Source organism: Petromyzon marinus (assembly GCF_048934315.1).
Source record: "Petromyzon marinus isolate PM22_M1 ecotype Great Lakes invasive population chromosome 67 unlocalized genomic scaffold, UKy_Petmar_22M1.pri1.0 chr67_unloc.4, whole genome shotgun sequence".
Taxonomy (NCBI): Eukaryota; Metazoa; Chordata; class Hyperoartia; order Petromyzontiformes; family Petromyzontidae; genus Petromyzon; species Petromyzon marinus.
This window is the reverse complement of record NW_027422594.1, coordinates 44,066-62,500: the sequence shown is the minus strand read 5'-3', so window position 1 is coordinate 62,500 and position 18,435 is coordinate 44,066. Positions and strand designations below refer to the sequence as shown.

Genomic DNA, 18,435 nt, shown 5'->3' with positions numbered 1-18,435 from the left:
GGGTACGTGGTGGTGGTGGTGGGTAGGTGGTGGTGGTGGTGGGTACGTGGTGGTGGTGGTGGTGGTGGGTAGGTGGTGGTGGTGGTGGGTACGTGGTGGTGGTGGTGGTGGGGTACGTGGTGGTGGTGGTGGTGGTGGGTACGTGGTGGTGGTGGTGGTGGGTACGTGGTGGTGGTGTGGTACGTGGTGGTGGTGGGTACGTGGTGGTGGTGGTGGGTACGTGGTGGTGGTGGTGGGTACGTGGTGGTGGTGGTGGGTACGTGGTGGTGGTGGTGGTGGGTGGCCATGTGGGTACTGCTGGCACCCCCGGCGGGTACACGGGGGATGCGTGCTTGTGTGTGTTCTCTCCGTCTGCACACACACACACCCACACACACACCCACACACACCCACCCACACACCCACATACACACCCTCACACAAACACACAACCACCCACACACATACACCCACACACACACACCCACACACACACACCCACCCACACACACCCACACACACACACACCCACACACACACACACACACACCCACACACACCTACACACACACCCACACACACACACACCTACACACACACACCCACACACACACCTACACACACCCACACACAACCACACACACCTACACACACACACACCTACACACACCTACACACACCTACACACAACAACAACAACAACAACCGCCATTCGCCACTAAGTGGCGGTGATGTCACCACGACGCTTGTGCCAGGCTATGTGCACGCTGAGGCCACGTGAAGTGTCGAACGCCCGCTGGCAGGAGGTCACGGGGCAGACCCAGGTGCCACGGGTCGACTGACTGAGATGACTGGCTGATGCACCACCTGTGCCCCCTACTGTGCCAACCTGCTGTGCTTTAGCCACCCGGCGCTCCGCTCGTTGTTGTGAGCATCGCTCCTCCGCCCTCCGTTGTTGTTGGAGGGCGACTACCTCCAACTGCCCAGTAGCATCCTTCACGAGCCTCCTCCACAGAGGTCGATCTTGACACCGCTGGTACCAGTCATCGGCAAGTCCACTCAGCGCCACGTCCCCCTGTACCACATCACTCCATCTCTTCTCTAGCCCGTGCCGCGCCCGCTTAGCCCCCTCAATCCGGCCGAACAAAAGCTGTTTCGGCATGCGTTGGCTGGGCATGCGGGCTACGTGACCCAGCCATCGCAGCCTTGCCCGCCGGAGGAGCTCACCGATGGGACCTTGCCCAGATCTTTCAAGGATTTGTGAGCTCCTCACACAATCCAGTCTGTTTAAACCCAGGATGGATCGTAGGCAGGCCAGCCTAAATGTTTCTAACCGGCGAAGATGTTCCATTAGGGGGGTTCATGTTTCGCAAGCGTAGAGAAGGGAGGGAATGACCGTGGCCGAGAAGACCTGAAGCTTAGTGCGGAGCGACAGACCAGGTAGCTTTCACACAGCGTTACGCAACCGATGAAAAGATATTGCCGCTCGACTGATTCGGAGTGAGACCTCTGCTGTTAAACTGGGGCCAGTCATAAGCACACTTCCCAGGTATGGGAAACTCTCCACTCTCTCCACAACTGCCCCATCACTGATTGGGAGTTGTGGGGGTGGAGTGTCCGATGGTACAAAATACCCAGGCAGGTGCTTAGTTTTGGTGGGGCTGATGGTAAGGCCCCACCTTTTAGTGGCACGCTCCAGTCTCAGCAGCAGCGTCTCCAACTCCTCCTCTGACTGAGCAGCTATTACCAAATCATCAGCATACATAACGTGGTTGAGCAATAGGGAGCCATCCCTTGACCGCACCCGGGCATCGATCAGCCTCCCATTATATCTGTACCATATGGAGATTCCCCCGGTACAGCTATTGAAGGCTTCACGAACTACGTGGTCAAAATAGATGTTAAATAATGTGGGAGCCAGAGGACATCCCTGTCGCACCCCAAGGTGTACAGGGAATGGCTCTGACTCCCGGCCACGTAGTTTTACCCGGGCCCGCTCACCATCATGAAGGTCCTTAATGATCGTGAGCAGAGGGTCAGGTACTCCAAAAGCACGAAGAACGACCCAGAGCCCAGGCCTATTGATGGTATCATAGGCCTTGACCAGGTTAATAAAGCAGAGATGTAGGTCTTGTTGGAATTCCCTACACCTCTGCTGTAGCAGACGGACAGAAAATATGGCATCTGTGCAGGACCGCCCTTTCCTGAAACCGCATTGGGGCTCCGCAAGCCTCTCCTCAGCGTGCCTGGCAAGGCGATGCTGAATAATCCTTGCCAGGACCTTTCCCGACACACTGAGGAGTGAGATGCCCCTGTAGTTGTTACAGTCTGTGCGGTCCCCCTTCTTAAAGAGGGGGACCACCAGGGCATCCTTCCAATCCTGCGGAACCCGTCCAGCGGCCCAGACCGTTGTTATGATGTCATATAGGGCAGTCTGTGCACAAACGCCACCCTCCCTCAGCATTTCGCTTGGGAGATCATCTCTGCCCGCTGCCTTTCCTGGTCTCAGACTCCGGATCGCCTTCAGTACTTCCTCAACAGATGGCACCTCAGCCAGCCACTCACAGGGGGTGACTTCTTCCAATATTTGAGGCACCACAGCCTCAGCAGGGTCATCCTCACTTTGTGCCACGATGTTTTCCTGGCTGAGGGATTTTCCCTCCCCCAGGACCTCACAGAAATGCTCAGCAAATCTGCAAACCTGTTCCTGGGGGTCGGAGATTGGATCACCGTTTTTTCCCCTAATGATGGTAATAGGTGTGGCGCTGCAGGTTACTTTTTTGATGGAGTTAAATAGAGATTTGTGATCGTGGGCCACTGAGGCAGACTCCATCTCCTCAGCAACCCGCGACCACCACCCATCCTTGCAGCGCCTCACGGCTCTCCGAACCTCCGAGCGAAGGCTACGGTAAGCCTCCTCATTCTCTGACGTGGGGTTCTGTAGCCGATGACAGTGGGCCTGTCGCTTTTTCTCAACCATCCTGAACACCTCCTCTGTCAGCCAGGGTCTCTGGGGAGGTCTGGACCGCGTACCCAAAGCAGCCATTGCAGCTGCATGAGTCACAGTCCTAAACCTCGCCCATTTACCCTCGACATCAGGAGGAGTCGGGGACGATGCCAATCCCAGCCGCAAGCGATGATGAAATTCTCGTTTGCAACTTTCATCAGATAACTGAGACCAGGCCACTTTAGGTCGGAATGGGGTCCTGGGTGTACACCCACCACCGGAGTGGAAGAATGGCAGGCGCATCTTACAGATGACTAGTCGATGGTCAGAGGGCAGATCAGCTCCACGGTAGGTCCTGGTGTCAAGGACATAGGCTCGCATCCGCTGGTCCGTCACTATGTAGTCCAGCAGATGTTCTTGCTTGGACCCGGCATGCATCCATGATGTTGTGTGGATGCGCCGATGCCGGAACAGCGTGTTGGTAATTACAAGCCCATGGGCTGCACAAAAATCTAGCAGCCTCCTACCGTTGTTATTGAGCTGATCTGGCCCATGCCCTCCAATCACTCCAGACCAGGTGCCAGTATCATGACCAACTCGGGCATTAAAGTCACCCAACATGATGACTCTATCCCGAGGGGCCACTTTAGCCAGCACCTGTGACAGGAGGTCATAGAAGGCATCTGACTCATCGGCTTTGCCTGCATCCCTCCACGGATGTTCATCTTCGGTGGGGGCATAAGTAACCACGACCACCATTCCTCGCCTCCGGTTGATGGGAAGGCGAGCCCAAAGTAGCCTAGGGCTTACAGCTTCCCACACCTCACCGCCACGCTCCCACGCCCCCTTCATTCTTTTGTTCAAAAGAAGAGCCACACCCTGTTGTTTGGCAGTCTGCTGCCCCGAGTAGAGGACTGTCCACCCCTCATGGTGGCAGGAGCCAGAGCCGGTCCACCGGACCTCCTGAATGCCGCATAGATCCAGGCGGTACCGGTCCAGCTCCCTACAGAGGAGTGGCAGCCTCTCCTCCGCAGTGAGCGTTCGAACATTCCACGTGGCCACCCGTAGTGGCTTTTCGTTGTTTCTGGAGGAGCCCCGAGGGTGGATATTCAATCTCCTGGCTCCGCCAATTGGGGTTTGGCCAGGAGACGTCATAGACACCTGGCCCCCCGGGGCCTCCGGCACAAGCTTATTAGTTACATATTTCAGTTTAACTCGTGGTAATTAATTGAAGGTGGAGGGGTTACCAGCCCCTCGCACCCGTCCAGAGCCCCCGTTTAGCCCCTGTGGTGGACACATATGCCATGAGGGGAGGAGCCAATCAAAATTGGATCTCCCCCCACAGCACTGTCCACGACAGAGTTGCCCGTCCGGCACCGCGAGGAGGTAGGGGGTTGTTTTTGCCGGACTACACCAACACACACACACCTACACACACACACCTACACACACCTACACACACCCACCTACACACACACACACCTACACACACCTACACACACCTATACACACACCTACACACACACACCTACACACACCTTCACACCTACACACACACACACCTACACCGACCCACACACCTACACACACCTACACACACACACACCTACACACACACACACACTCCTACACACACACACACACACACCTACACACACACACCTACACACACACCTACACACACACCTACACACACACACTCCTACACACACCTACACACACACACACCTACACACACCTACACACACACCTACATACACCTACACACACACCTACCTCTGCCTGCGCCCACAGAAGCACATACACACACCTACACACACCGACCTACACACACACCTACACCTACACACACACACACACACCTACACACACACACCCACACACCTACACACACCTACACACACCTACACACACCTACACACACCGACCTACACACACACCTACACCTACACACACACCCACACACCTACACACACACACCTACACACACACACCCACACACCTACACACACCTACACACACCTACACACACCTACACACACACACCTACACACACACCTACACACACCTACACCTACACACACCTACACACACCTACACACACACACCTACACACACACACCTACACACACCTACACACACCTGCACCTACACACACCCACACCTACACACACACACACCTACACACACACCTACACACACCTACACACACAACCACAACCTACCTCTGCCTGTGCCCACAGAAGCACACACACCTACACACACCTACACACACCTACACCTACACACACAACCACAACCTGCTTCTGCCTGTGCCCACAGAAGCACACACACACACCTACACACACACACACCTACACACACACACCTACACACACACACCTACACACACACACCTACACACACACCTACACCCACACACACCTACACCTACACACACCTACACACACAACCACAACCTGCCTCTGCCTGCGCCCACAGAAGCACACACACACACCTACACACACACCTACACACACACACACCTACACACACACACCTACACACACACACACACCTACACCCACACACACCTACACCTACACACCCACACACAACCTGCCTCTGCCTGTGCCCACAGAAGCACACACACACACACAAACCTACACCCACACACACCTACACCTACACACACCTACACACACACACCCCCCCACACACACACCTACACACACACACACCCCCACACACACACACACCTACACACCCACACACAACCTGCCTCTGCCTGTGCCCACAGAAGCACACACACACACACACACCTACACACACACACACACACCTACACACACACCTACACACACCTACACACACACCTACACACACACCTACACACCCACACACAACCTGCCTCTGCCTGTGCCCACAGAAGCACACACACACACACCTACACACACACACACCTACACACACACACCTACACACACACACCTACACCCACACACACCTACACCTACACCTACACACACCTACACACCCACACACAACCTGCCTCTGCCTGTGCCCACAGAAGCACACACACACACACACACCTACACACACACCTACACCCACACACCTACACACACACACCTACACCCACACACACCTACACCTACACACACCTACACACCCACACACAACCTGCCTCTGCCTGTGCCCACAGAAGCACACACACACACACACACCTACACACACACCTACACCCACACACACCTACACCTACACCTACACACACCTACACACCCACACACAACCCGCCTCTGCCTGTGCCCACAGAAGCACACACACACACACACACCTACACCCACACACACCTACACACACCTACACACAAACACCCCCCCACACACACACCTACACACCCACACACAACCTGCCTCTGCCTGTGCCCACAGAAGCACACACACACACCTACACACACCTACACACACACACCTACACCTACACACACAACCACACACCTACACACACACACCTACACACACACACCCACACACCTACACACACCTACACACACCTACACACACCTACACACACACACCTACACACACACCTACACACACCTACACCTACACACACCTACACACACCTACACACACACACCTACACACACACACCTACACACACCTACACACACCTGCACCTACACACACCCACACCTACACACACACACACCTACACACACACCTACACACACCTACACACACAACCACAACCTACCTCTGCCTGTGCCCACAGAAGCACACACACCTACACACACCTACACACACCTACACCTACACACACAACCACAACCTGCTTCTGCCTGTGCCCACAGAAGCACACACACACACCTACACACACACACACCTACACACACACACCTACACACACACACCTACACACACACACCTACACACACACCTACACCCACACACACCTACACCTACACACACCTACACACACAACCACAACCTGCCTCTGCCTGCGCCCACAGAAGCACACACACACACCTACACACACACCTACACACACACACACCTACACACACACACCTACACACACACACACACCTACACCCACACACACCTACACCTACACACCCACACACAACCTGCCTCTGCCTGTGCCCACAGAAGCACACACACACACACAAACCTACACCCACACACACCTACACCTACACACACCTACACACACACACCCCCCCACACACACACCTACACACACACACACCCCCACACACACACACACCTACACACCCACACACAACCTGCCTCTGCCTGTGCCCACAGAAGCACACACACACACACACACCTACACACACACACACACACCTACACACACACCTACACACACCTACACACACACCTACACACACACCTACACACCCACACACAACCTGCCTCTGCCTGTGCCCACAGAAGCACACACACACACACCTACACACACACACACCTACACACACACACCTACACACACACACCTACACCCACACACACCTACACCTACACCTACACACACCTACACACCCACACACAACCTGCCTCTGCCTGTGCCCACAGAAGCACACACACACACACACACCTACACACACACCTACACCCACACACCTACACACACACACCTACACCCACACACACCTACACCTACACACACCTACACACCCACACACAACCTGCCTCTGCCTGTGCCCACAGAAGCACACACACACACACACACCTACACACACACCTACACCCACACACACCTACACCTACACCTACACACACCTACACACCCACACACAACCCGCCTCTGCCTGTGCCCACAGAAGCACACACACACACACACACCTACACCCACACACACCTACACACACCTACACACAAACACCCCCCCACACACACACCTACACACCCACACACAACCTGCCTCTGCCTGTGCCCACAGAAGCACACACACACACCTACACACACCTACACACACACACACACCTACACCTACACACACAACCACAACCTGCCTCTGCCTGTGCCCACAGAAGCACACCCACACACACACACACCTACACCTACACACACCTACACCTACCTACACCTACACACACAACCACAACCTGCCTCTGCCTGTGCCCACAGAAGCACACACACACACCTACACACACACACACACACCTACACCTACACACACCTACACCTACACACACAACCACAACCTGCCTCTGCCTGTGCCCACAGAAGCACACACACACCTACACACACACACACACACCTACACACACCTACACACACCTACACACACCTACACACACAACCACAACCTGCCTCTGCCTGTGCCCACAGAAGCACACCCACACACACACACACCTACACCTACACACACCTACACCTACACACACCTACACCTACACACACAACCTGCCTCTGCCTGTGCCCACAGAAGCACACACACACACACACCTACACACACCTACACACACACCTACACACACCTACACACACCTACAACCACAACCTGCCTCTGCCTGTGCCCACAGAAGCACACACACACACACACACCTACACCCACACACACCTACACACACACACCTACACACACACACACCTACACACCCACACACAACCTGCCTGTGCCCACAGAAGCACACACACCTACACACACCTACACACACCTACACACACACCTACACCTACACACACAACCTGCCTCTGCCTGTGCCCACAGAAGCACACACACACACACACCTACACACACCTACACACACACCTACACACACCTACACACACCTACACACACAACCTGCCTCTGCCTGTGCCCACAGAAGCACACACACACACACCTACACCTACACACACCTACACCTACACACACAACCTGCCTCTGCCTGTGCCCACAGAAGCACACACACACACACACCTACACACACCTACACACACACCTACACACACCTACACACACCTACACACACAACCTGCCTCTGCCTGTGCCCACAGAAGCACACACACACACACACCTACACCTACACACACCTACACCTACACACACCTACACCTACACACACAACCTGCCTCTGCCTGTGCCCACAGAAGCACACACACACCTACACACACCTACACACACCTACACACACCTACACACACCTACACCTACACACACAACCTGCCTCTGCCTGTGCCCACAGAAGCACATGCTGCAGGAGGGCAAGGGCCGCATGCTGCAGGCCATCAGCCCCGGCAGCAGCCCGGCCCGCGAGCGCTCACCGTCGCCGCCAGCGCCGGCGTCACCGCCGCCGGCGCTCTCCCCCCCCTCCCCCCCTCCCCCCCCTCCCCCTCCTCCCCCTCCCCCCCCTCCTCCTCCTCCTCCTCCTCCCCCTCCTCGTCCTCGGCGGCGGCGGTGGGGACTCCGGGGTTCCGATGGCCGTTCTCTCGGCACCCGGCGACGGCGTCGTCTCCCGGGGCGTCTCACCGCCCCGGCAGGCCCCGGGCTCCGTCACCGCGAGGCCCGGTGGCGGCCGCGGCAGTGGCGGCGGCGCGCCCCGCCGCAGCCACCGCCGCCGGGGAGCGGAGGGACGTGCGGCGCACGCAGAGGGAGAGGGGGGGCGCAGAGCGGGGGGGGCAGCAGCAGCAGCGGGAGGAGGAGGAGGAGGAGGAGGAGGAGGGGCGGCGGCGGCGGCGGGGGGGGCGGGAGGATGAGGAGGAGGATGAGGAGGATGAGGAGGATGAGGAGGATGAGGAGGATGAGTAGGATGAGTAGGATGAGGAGGATGAGTAGGATGAGGAGGATGAGGAGGAGGAGGATGAGGAGGAGGATGAGGAGGAGGAGGATTGAGAGGGAATAGACGGGGGGGGGGAGGTGGAGGTGGTGGTGGCAGACTCGCATGCTGGGACACACGGTGGGACACGCTGAGACACACGGTGGGACACACGCTGGGACACACGGTGGGACACGCTGAGACACACGGTGGGACACGCTGGGACACACGGTGGGACACGCTGAGACACACGGTGGGACACGCTGGGACACACTGAGACACGCTGACACACACACACTGACACACACTGAGACACACACACTGAGACACACTGACTGACACACACTGACACACACATTGACACACACACACTGACACACACACTGACACACACATTGACACACACACTGACACACACATTGACACACACACACTGACAAAGACAAAGACAAAGATCCCCCGTATAGCCTCAACAGACTGTAGGGGCAAGTGCTGTTAGCGAGCACCTATGAAGGCCGGAACGGTACACGAGGGGGTGGGTGGCCAGCACCACGCCCGACCGCCTTTGTCTCCCTAGTGGCGATATTTACACACCGCACCAGGTACTCATTTGAGGCTGAGTCGACCTAGGGGAGGCCCAGAACCGGTTCAGATAATCGTCACTGGTGTTGGCCGTGAGCGGGAATCGAACCCGGGTCGCCAGGTTCATAGCGCAGCGTAGCGCTAACCGCTACACTATCGCTCCCCACAACACATTGACACACACACACTGACACTGACACACACTGACACACACACTGACACACACACTGACACACACTGACACACACTGACACACACACTGACACACACTGACACACACTCGCACCAGACGGACTGCTGTTGAGTATTTGCTTTAAATTGGCTGTCCGTCACCCTCCCCCCCCAGAGCCACCACCACCACCACACCTCTGATCGGCACGGCGTGCCACGTAGAACAGGCACGCGGGCGACATGCATCCGACATGCATCCGACATGCATCCGACACACGTGCAGCGCCCGTGGGAGTCTCGGTGGGTGTGTGCGGCCGGGTGCGGGCTGAGGGGGGGGGTCTCGGTCGCTCTGGGGGTTGAAAATTCATCCTGTAGCGGTGGGGTGGTGGTGATCGCAGGGCCCTGTAAATTATCGTATACGGAGAATGATCGGTGGGGTTTGACGGCGGCGGCGACGGCGGCGATCGTCTTGACGTCGAAGCTTTCGAGATCCGCGGGAGAAACCGCCGACCGCTGCTTTAGTTTCTTCAAGGGCGAAGCCCGCGTCGGCAGAAGCAAAACTGATCGCGGGTCGCGACGTTTCAAGTGGAACGTCTTCAGGAGAGAGTTAGAGAGAGAGTGGCGGTGGCGGTGGGTGCAGTCTGTTTATACCCACGGTAAAACCTTGCCTTGCGAAGCAACTTGGCCCGCGGGTGTTTTTTGTCGCGAGACGCGAGGTGAACGTTGGTTTGAGAAACGAGCGAGGGTCCTGGCAGTCCGAGCAGCGCTCGCGAGCCTCTCGTCCTGCCGAGCGTCACGTCGCCACACGGCTGATTATACGGGCGCCTTGATGTACGAGTGCTTTGACGTGCGAGTGTTTTGATGTGCGAGTGCTTTGACGTACGAGTGTTTTGATGTGCGAGTGTTTTGATGTGCGAGTGTTTTGATGTGCGAGCGTTTTGATGTGCGAGTGCTTTGATGTGCTTTGACGTACGAGCGTTTTGATGTGCGAGTGCTTTGATGTGCTTTGACGTACGAGCGTTTTGACGTACGAGTGCTTTGATGTGCGAGCACCTTGACGTGCGAGTGCTTTGATGTGCGAGTGCTTTGATGTACGAGTGCTTTGATATACGAGTTCTTTGACGTACGAGTGCTTTGACGTGCGAGTGCTTTGACGTACGAGCGCCTTGACGTACGAGCGCCTTGACGTACAAGCGTTTTGACGTACGAGTGCTTTGACGTGCGAGTGTTTTGATGTGCGAGTGTTTTGATGTGCGAGTGTTTTGATGTGCGAGTGTTTTGATGTGCCAGTGTTTTGATGTACCAGTGCTTTGATATACGAGTGCTTTGATATACGAGCGCTTTGATATACGAGCGCTTTGATGTGCGAGCGTTTTGATGTGCGAGTGCTTTGATGTGCCAGTGTTTTGATATACGAGTGCTTTGACGTATGAGTGCTTTGATATACGAGTGCTATGACGTACGAGCGTTTTGATGTACGAGTGTTTTGATGTGCGAGTGCTTTGATGTGCGAGTGTTTTGACGTACGAGTGCTTTGACGTACGAGTGCTTTGACGTGCGAGTGCTTTGACGTGCGAGCGCCTTGACGTACGAGCGCCTTGACGTACGAGCGTTTTGACGTACGAGTGCTTTGACGTACAAGCGCTTTGATATACGAGTGCTTTGACGTACGAGCGCTTTGACGTACGAGCGCTTTGACGTACGAGCGCTTTGACGTACGAGCGCTTTGACGTACGAGCGGTTTGACGTACGAGCGGTTTGACGTACGAGTGTTTTGACGTACGAGTGCTTTGATGTGCGAGTGCTTTGACGTGCGAGCGCCTTGACGTGCGAGTGCTTTGATGTGCGAGTGCTTTGACGTGCGAGTGTTTTGATGTGCGAGCGTTTTGATGTACGAGTGCTTTGATGTGCTTTGATGTACGAGCGTTTTGACGTACGAGTGCTTTGACGTGCGAGTGGTTTGATGTGCGAGTGTTTTGATATACGAGTGCTTTGATGTGCGAGTGTTTTGATGTACGAGTGCTTTGATATACGAGTGCTTTGATATACGAGTGCTTTGATATACGAGCGCGTTGATGTGCGAGTGCTTTGATATACGAGCGCTTTGATATACGAGAGCTTTGATGTGCGAGTGCTTTGACGTGCGAGCGCCTTGACGTGCGAGTGCTTTGATGTGCGAGTGTTTTGATGTGCGAGCGTTTTGATGTACGAGTGCTTTGATGTGCTTTGATGTACGAGCGTTTTGACGTACGAGTGCTTTGATGTGCGAGTTTTTGATGTGCGAGTGTTTTGATGTACGAGTGCTTTGATATACGAGTGCTTTGATGTGCGAGTGTTTTGATGTGCGAGTGTTTTGATGTGCGAGTGTTTTGATGTGCGAGTGTTTTGATGTGCCAGTGTTTTGATGTACGAATGCTTTGATATACGAGTGCTTTGATATACGAGCGCTTTGATATACGAGCGCTTTGATGTGCGAGCGTTTTGATGTGCGAGTGCTTTAATGTGCCAGTGTTTTGATATACGAGTGCTTTGACGTACGAGTGCTTTGATGTGCGAGTGCTTTGATGTGCGAGTGTTTTGATGTACGAGTGTTTTGATGTGCGAGTGCTTTGATGTGCGAGTGTTTTGACGTACGAGTGCTTTGACGTACGAGTGCTTTGACGTGCGAGTGCTTTGATGTGCGAGTGCTTTGATGTGCGAGTGTTTTGATGTACGAGTGTTTTGATGTACGAGTGCTTTGATGTACGAGTGTTTTGATGTACGAGTGCTTTGACGTACGAGTGCTTTGACGTGCGAGTGCTTTGATGTGCGAGTGCTTTGATGTACGAGTGCTTTGAAGTGCGAGTGTTTTGATGTACGAGTGCTTTGATATACGAGTGCTTTGACGTATGAGTGCTTTGATATACGAGTGCTATGACGTACGAGCGTTTTGATGTACGAGTGTTTTGATGTAAGAGCGCTTTGATATACGAGTGCTTTGATGTGCGAGTGCTTTGACGTACGAGTGCTTTGATATACGAGTGCTTTGACGTACGAGTGCTTTGACGTACGAGCGCTTTGACGTACGAGCGTTTTGACGTACGGTGCTTTGACGTACAAGCGCTTTGATATACGAGTGCTTTGACGTACGAGCGCTTTGACGTACGAGCGCTTTGACGTACGAGCGCTTTGACGTACGAGCGCTTTGACGTACGAGCGGTTTGACGTACGAGCGGTTTGACGTACGAGTGTTTTGACGTACGAGTGCTTTGATGTGCGAGTGCTTTGACGTGCGAGCGCCTTGACGTGCGAGTGCTTTGATGTGCGAGTGCTTTGACGTGCGAGTGTTTTGATGTGCGAGCGTTTTGATGTACGAGTGCTTTGATGTGCTTTGATGTACGAGCGTTTTGACGTACGAGTGCTTTGACGTGCGAGTGTTTTGATGTGCGAGTGTTTTGATATACGAGTGCTTTGATGTGCGAGTGTTTTGATGTACGAGTGCTTTGATATACGAGTGCTTTGATATACGAGTGCTTTGATATACGAGCGCGTTGATGTGCGAGTGCTTTGATATACGAGCGCTTTGATATACGAGAGCTTTGATGTGCGAGTGCTTTGACGTGCGAGCGCCTTGACGTGCGAGTGCTTTGATGTGCGAGTGTTTTGATGTGCGAGCGTTTTGATGTACGAGTGCTTTGATGTGCTTTGATGTACGAGCGTTTTGACGTACGAGTGCTTTGATGTGCGAGTTTTTGATGTGCGAGTGTTTTGATGTACGAGTGCTTTGATATACGAGTGCTTTGATGTGCGAGTGTTTTGATGTGCGAGTGTTTTGATGTGCGAGTGTTTTGATGTGCGAGTGTTTTGATGTGCCAGTGTTTTGATGTACGAATGCTTTGATATACGAGTGCTTTGATATACGAGCGCTTTGATATACGAGCGCTTTGATGTGCGAGCGTTTTGATGTGCGAGTGCTTTGATGTGCCAGTGTTTTGATATACGAGTGCTTTGACGTACGAGTGCTTTGATGTGCGAGTGCTTTGATGTGCGAGTGTTTTGATGTACGAGTGTTTTGATGTGCGAGTGCTTTGATGTGCGAGTGTTTTGACGTACGAGTGCTTTGACGTACGAGTGCTTTGACGTGCGAGTGCTTTGATGTGCGAGTGCTTTGATGTGCGAGTGTTTTGATGTACGAGTGTTTTGATGTACGAGTGCTTTGATGTACGAGTGTTTTGATGTACGAGTGCTTTGACGTACGAGTGCTTTGACGTGCGAGTGCTTTGATGTGCGAGTGCTTTGATGTACGAGTGCTTTGAAGTGCGAGTGTTTTGATGTACGAGTGCTTTGATATACGAGTGCTTTGACGTATGAGTGCTTTGATATACGAGTGCTATGACGTACGAGCGTTTTGATGTACGAGTGTTTTGATGTACGAGCGCTTTGATATACGAGTGCTTTGATGTGCGAGTGCTTTGACGTACGAGTGCTTTGATATACGAGTGCTTTGACGTACGAGTGCTTTGACGTACGAGCGCTTTGACGTACGAGCGTTTTGACGTACGGTGCTTTGACGTACAAGCGCTTTGATATACGAGTGCTTTGACGTACGAGCGCTTTGACGTACGAGCGCTTTGACGTACGAGCGCTTTGACGTACGAGCGGTTTGACGTACGAGCGGTTTGACGTACGAGTGTTTTGACGTACGAGTGCTTTGACGTACGAGCGCTTTGACGTACGAGCGCTTTGACGTACGAGCGCTTTGACGTACGAGCGCTTTGACGTGCGAGTGTTTTGACGTACGAGTGCTTTGACGTACGAGTGTTTTGACGTACGAGCGCTTTGACGTACGAGCGCTTTGACGTACGAGCGCTTTGACGTACGAGCGCTTTGACGTGCGAGTGTTTTGACGTACGAGTGCTTTGACGTACGAGTGCTTTGATGTACGATTGCTATGACGTACGAGCGCTTTGACGTACGAGTGTTTTGATGTACGAGTGCTTTGACGTACGAGTGTTTTGACGTACGAGTGCTTTGACGTACGAGCGCTTTGACGTACGAGCGCTTTGACGTACGAGCGCTTTGACGTGCGAGCGCTTTGACGTGCGAGCGCTTTGACGTGCGAGTGTTTTGACGTACGAGTGCTTTGACGTACGAGTGTTTTGACGTACGAGTGCTTTGACGTACGATTGCTATGACGTACGAGCGCTTTGACGTACGGTGCTTTGATGTACGAGTGCTTTGATGTACGAGTGCTATGACGTACGAGTGCTATGACGTACGAGCGCTTTGACGTATGAGCGTTTTGACGTATGGTGCTTTGACGTACGAGCGCTTTGACGTACGAGCGCTTTGACGTACGAGCGCTTTGACGTACGGTGCTTTGACGTGCGAGCGCTTTGACGTGCGAGCGCTTTGGATTACAAACACGTTTCCGGAACGATTCATGCTCGCAATCCCAAGGTTTTACTGTACATAAACATGTACGACCAAACTTTTGCAGCCATAGCTGGGCAGCATGAGTCACTCCATAACAGTAGGAGTGTCTGTAGGAGTATCTGTAGGAGTATCAACATTTTCCAATGCACCTTTAAGGTAATGCCGACCTCATTCTCACTGACCTCTGCTTCCGCGACATCTTCCAATTCCGAAGGAATCTTCTTCAGAGCGAGCTTGGCCCTGCTCTCAGAGAGAATTAGACTGTTCCGCACTGAACTGGATCATGTGGACAAGACGCTCTTGAAATCACACTTCACATTGACGGGGGAACGCTTTCTCCCGCGGAGGGAGGGAGCTGCTGGTAGGAACGTTGGGTTGCTCGGTCAGTGGCCGGGGTCAACAACAACGGGCGGCACCACCACGTGGTGGTGTATCCCGCACAATATGCTCGACTGTGAGGGCGGGCACAAGCCGGCGTGAGTTGGTTAAACGTTGAGTTTTATAAGGGGGGCACCACGGGGTGACCAGCCCCTCCCCACCCAGCCCCACCCACCCCCCACCCCCTACCCAGCCCCTCCCCACCCTCCCCAGCCCCTCCCCTCCCCACCCAGCCCCGCCCCTCCCCATTCTATCCGGACGTCCGGATACACGTGGACAGACATCCACAGACATCCACAGACATACACAGACATACACAGACATACACAGACATCCACAGACATCCACAGACATCCACAGACATACACAGACATCCACATACATCCACAGACATACACAGACATACACAGACATACACAGACATCCACAGACATCCACATACATCCACAGACATACACAGACATCCACAGACATACACAACATTTAATCCCCATGCCTCCTGTGAGACTTAATCCCGGGTTGGGCTTCCAGTCCACCACGTGTCCTCCTACCACTCAAAATGTCTGCATCTGGATCGGGAGCGCGGGAGGAAAACCGCTTCATCAGCCGCTACAATTGTCAGTTACACTTAAAGATAATCCGATTTGGGAGGCCGTCCATAAATGACGTCACGCACCTAGGGGAGGGGGAGGAGTCAGACATTTGTGACGATGCGTGACGAGGAGGAGGAGGGGGCGTGGTTTGAGAAATGTGACGTCGCATCAAAACGCCGGCAACTTTTATGAAGAAATATTGAACAGGCTTTTTTTTGTTGTTGTTGTAAATTAATGTTTTCTCCTCCAACGTCAGGAGTGCAGCAGCGCCACATTCAATATGCAACTACGATTGTTTCCCTTCAACGTGACTTTACCGAAAAAACTAAGAATACGATGACAATAGTTTGAAGCGATTTGAAGCATGTTTTGACTTTTGTGACGTTGTGTGACGTCGTGTGACGAAGGTGGTGGGTGGTGGGTGGGTGGTGGTGTTAAAAAAAAAATCGTCCAAAATCGCGTGACGTCATTTACGGACGCGCCCCCATGATTCTCGATCATTCCCCTGGCCGGCGGTCCACTCGTACCGCAGGCTGGCTCCCCCCCCTCCCCCCCGTCGCCACCTCCCACGGCCACCAGTCGCCTCGCACAGAGGGTTGACTCTCGTGCCGTCAACACCGACCCACTCCGGTGTGGAGTGTCGGGGAGCTGCACTCGAAATCGAATTGGCCCACGCTCCGATTTCAAAGCTTTCGTGAAAACTGTCCGCAGGGTGGGTGGGGTGGGGTGAGGGGAAATTCACGTGCTTGGCTCGCTGGGTAAAAGGCGCCACGTTAGAAGGGAGAACAATTAGATGATGAAATATATAAATATAAATATATAAAACGATACAATTCTCGCGACGTTTCGAGCGATCATCGTCACGTGTGAACAAGGCAGCAGGAAAATTTTAACAAAAAGTGGCGTTTGTTTTTTAACGTAAAAAAAAACGTTTTTAAAAATCGCCACTTTTAATTTTTTTTTAATTGCTGTGTTTTTCACACCTGATGATGATTGCTTCTTGTGTTTGCAGTCGAAACGTCGCGAGAATTGTATTGTGTTTTATATATTTTTTTATTATTTTATTGTTTCCCTTCTAACGTGGTGACTTTGCCGAAAGAACCAAGAATATGGCCACGTTCTGTTTACGTGACAAAACCCCTTACTAATTGGCCGTTGATAGTTAGAAAGGTTCAAGTCAAGTCAACAAAACGCGGCCAGTTCGTTACCGGTACAGCTCTGCAACACACCGGTGTGCTGTGCGTCACGTGTAGCTGCGTCACGTGCAGCTGCGTCACGTGTAGCCTGCTGCGTCACGTGCAGCTGCGTCACGTGTAGCTGCGTCACGTGCAGCTGCATCACGTGCAGCTGCGTCACGTGTAGCTGCGTCACGTGCAGCTGCGTCACGTGCAGCTGCGTCACGTGTAGCTGCGTCACGTGTAGCTGCGTCAAGTGCAGCTGCGTCACGTGCAGCTGCGTCACGTGTAGCTTGCGTCATGTGCAGCTGCGTCGGTGCAGCTGCGTCACGTGTAGCTTGCGTCGTGTGTAGCTTGCGTCACGTGCAGTTGCGTCACGTGTAGCTTGCTACGTCATGTGCAGCTGCGTCACGTGTAGCGTGTAGCTGCGTCACGTGTAGCTGCGTCACGTGTAGCTGCGTC

General features: G+C 53.8%; 1 protein-coding gene across 1 annotated transcript in view; it reads left to right on the top strand.

The window, feature by feature from the left end:
* The window catches only part of LOC116956749 (choline-phosphate cytidylyltransferase A-like), a 29,258-nt gene extending 17,548 nt beyond the window's left edge, over positions 1 to 11,710 (top strand). The window contains exons 9-10 of the mRNA XM_076058027.1: positions 9,090 to 9,285; positions 11,703 to 11,710. Of these exons, the coding sequence (XP_075914142.1) occupies positions 9,090 to 9,285; positions 11,703 to 11,710 (204 nt within the window). The remainder of the gene's footprint in view (positions 1 to 9,089; positions 9,286 to 11,702) is intronic.
* The last annotated feature ends 6,725 nt before the right edge of the window (positions 11,711 to 18,435 follow it).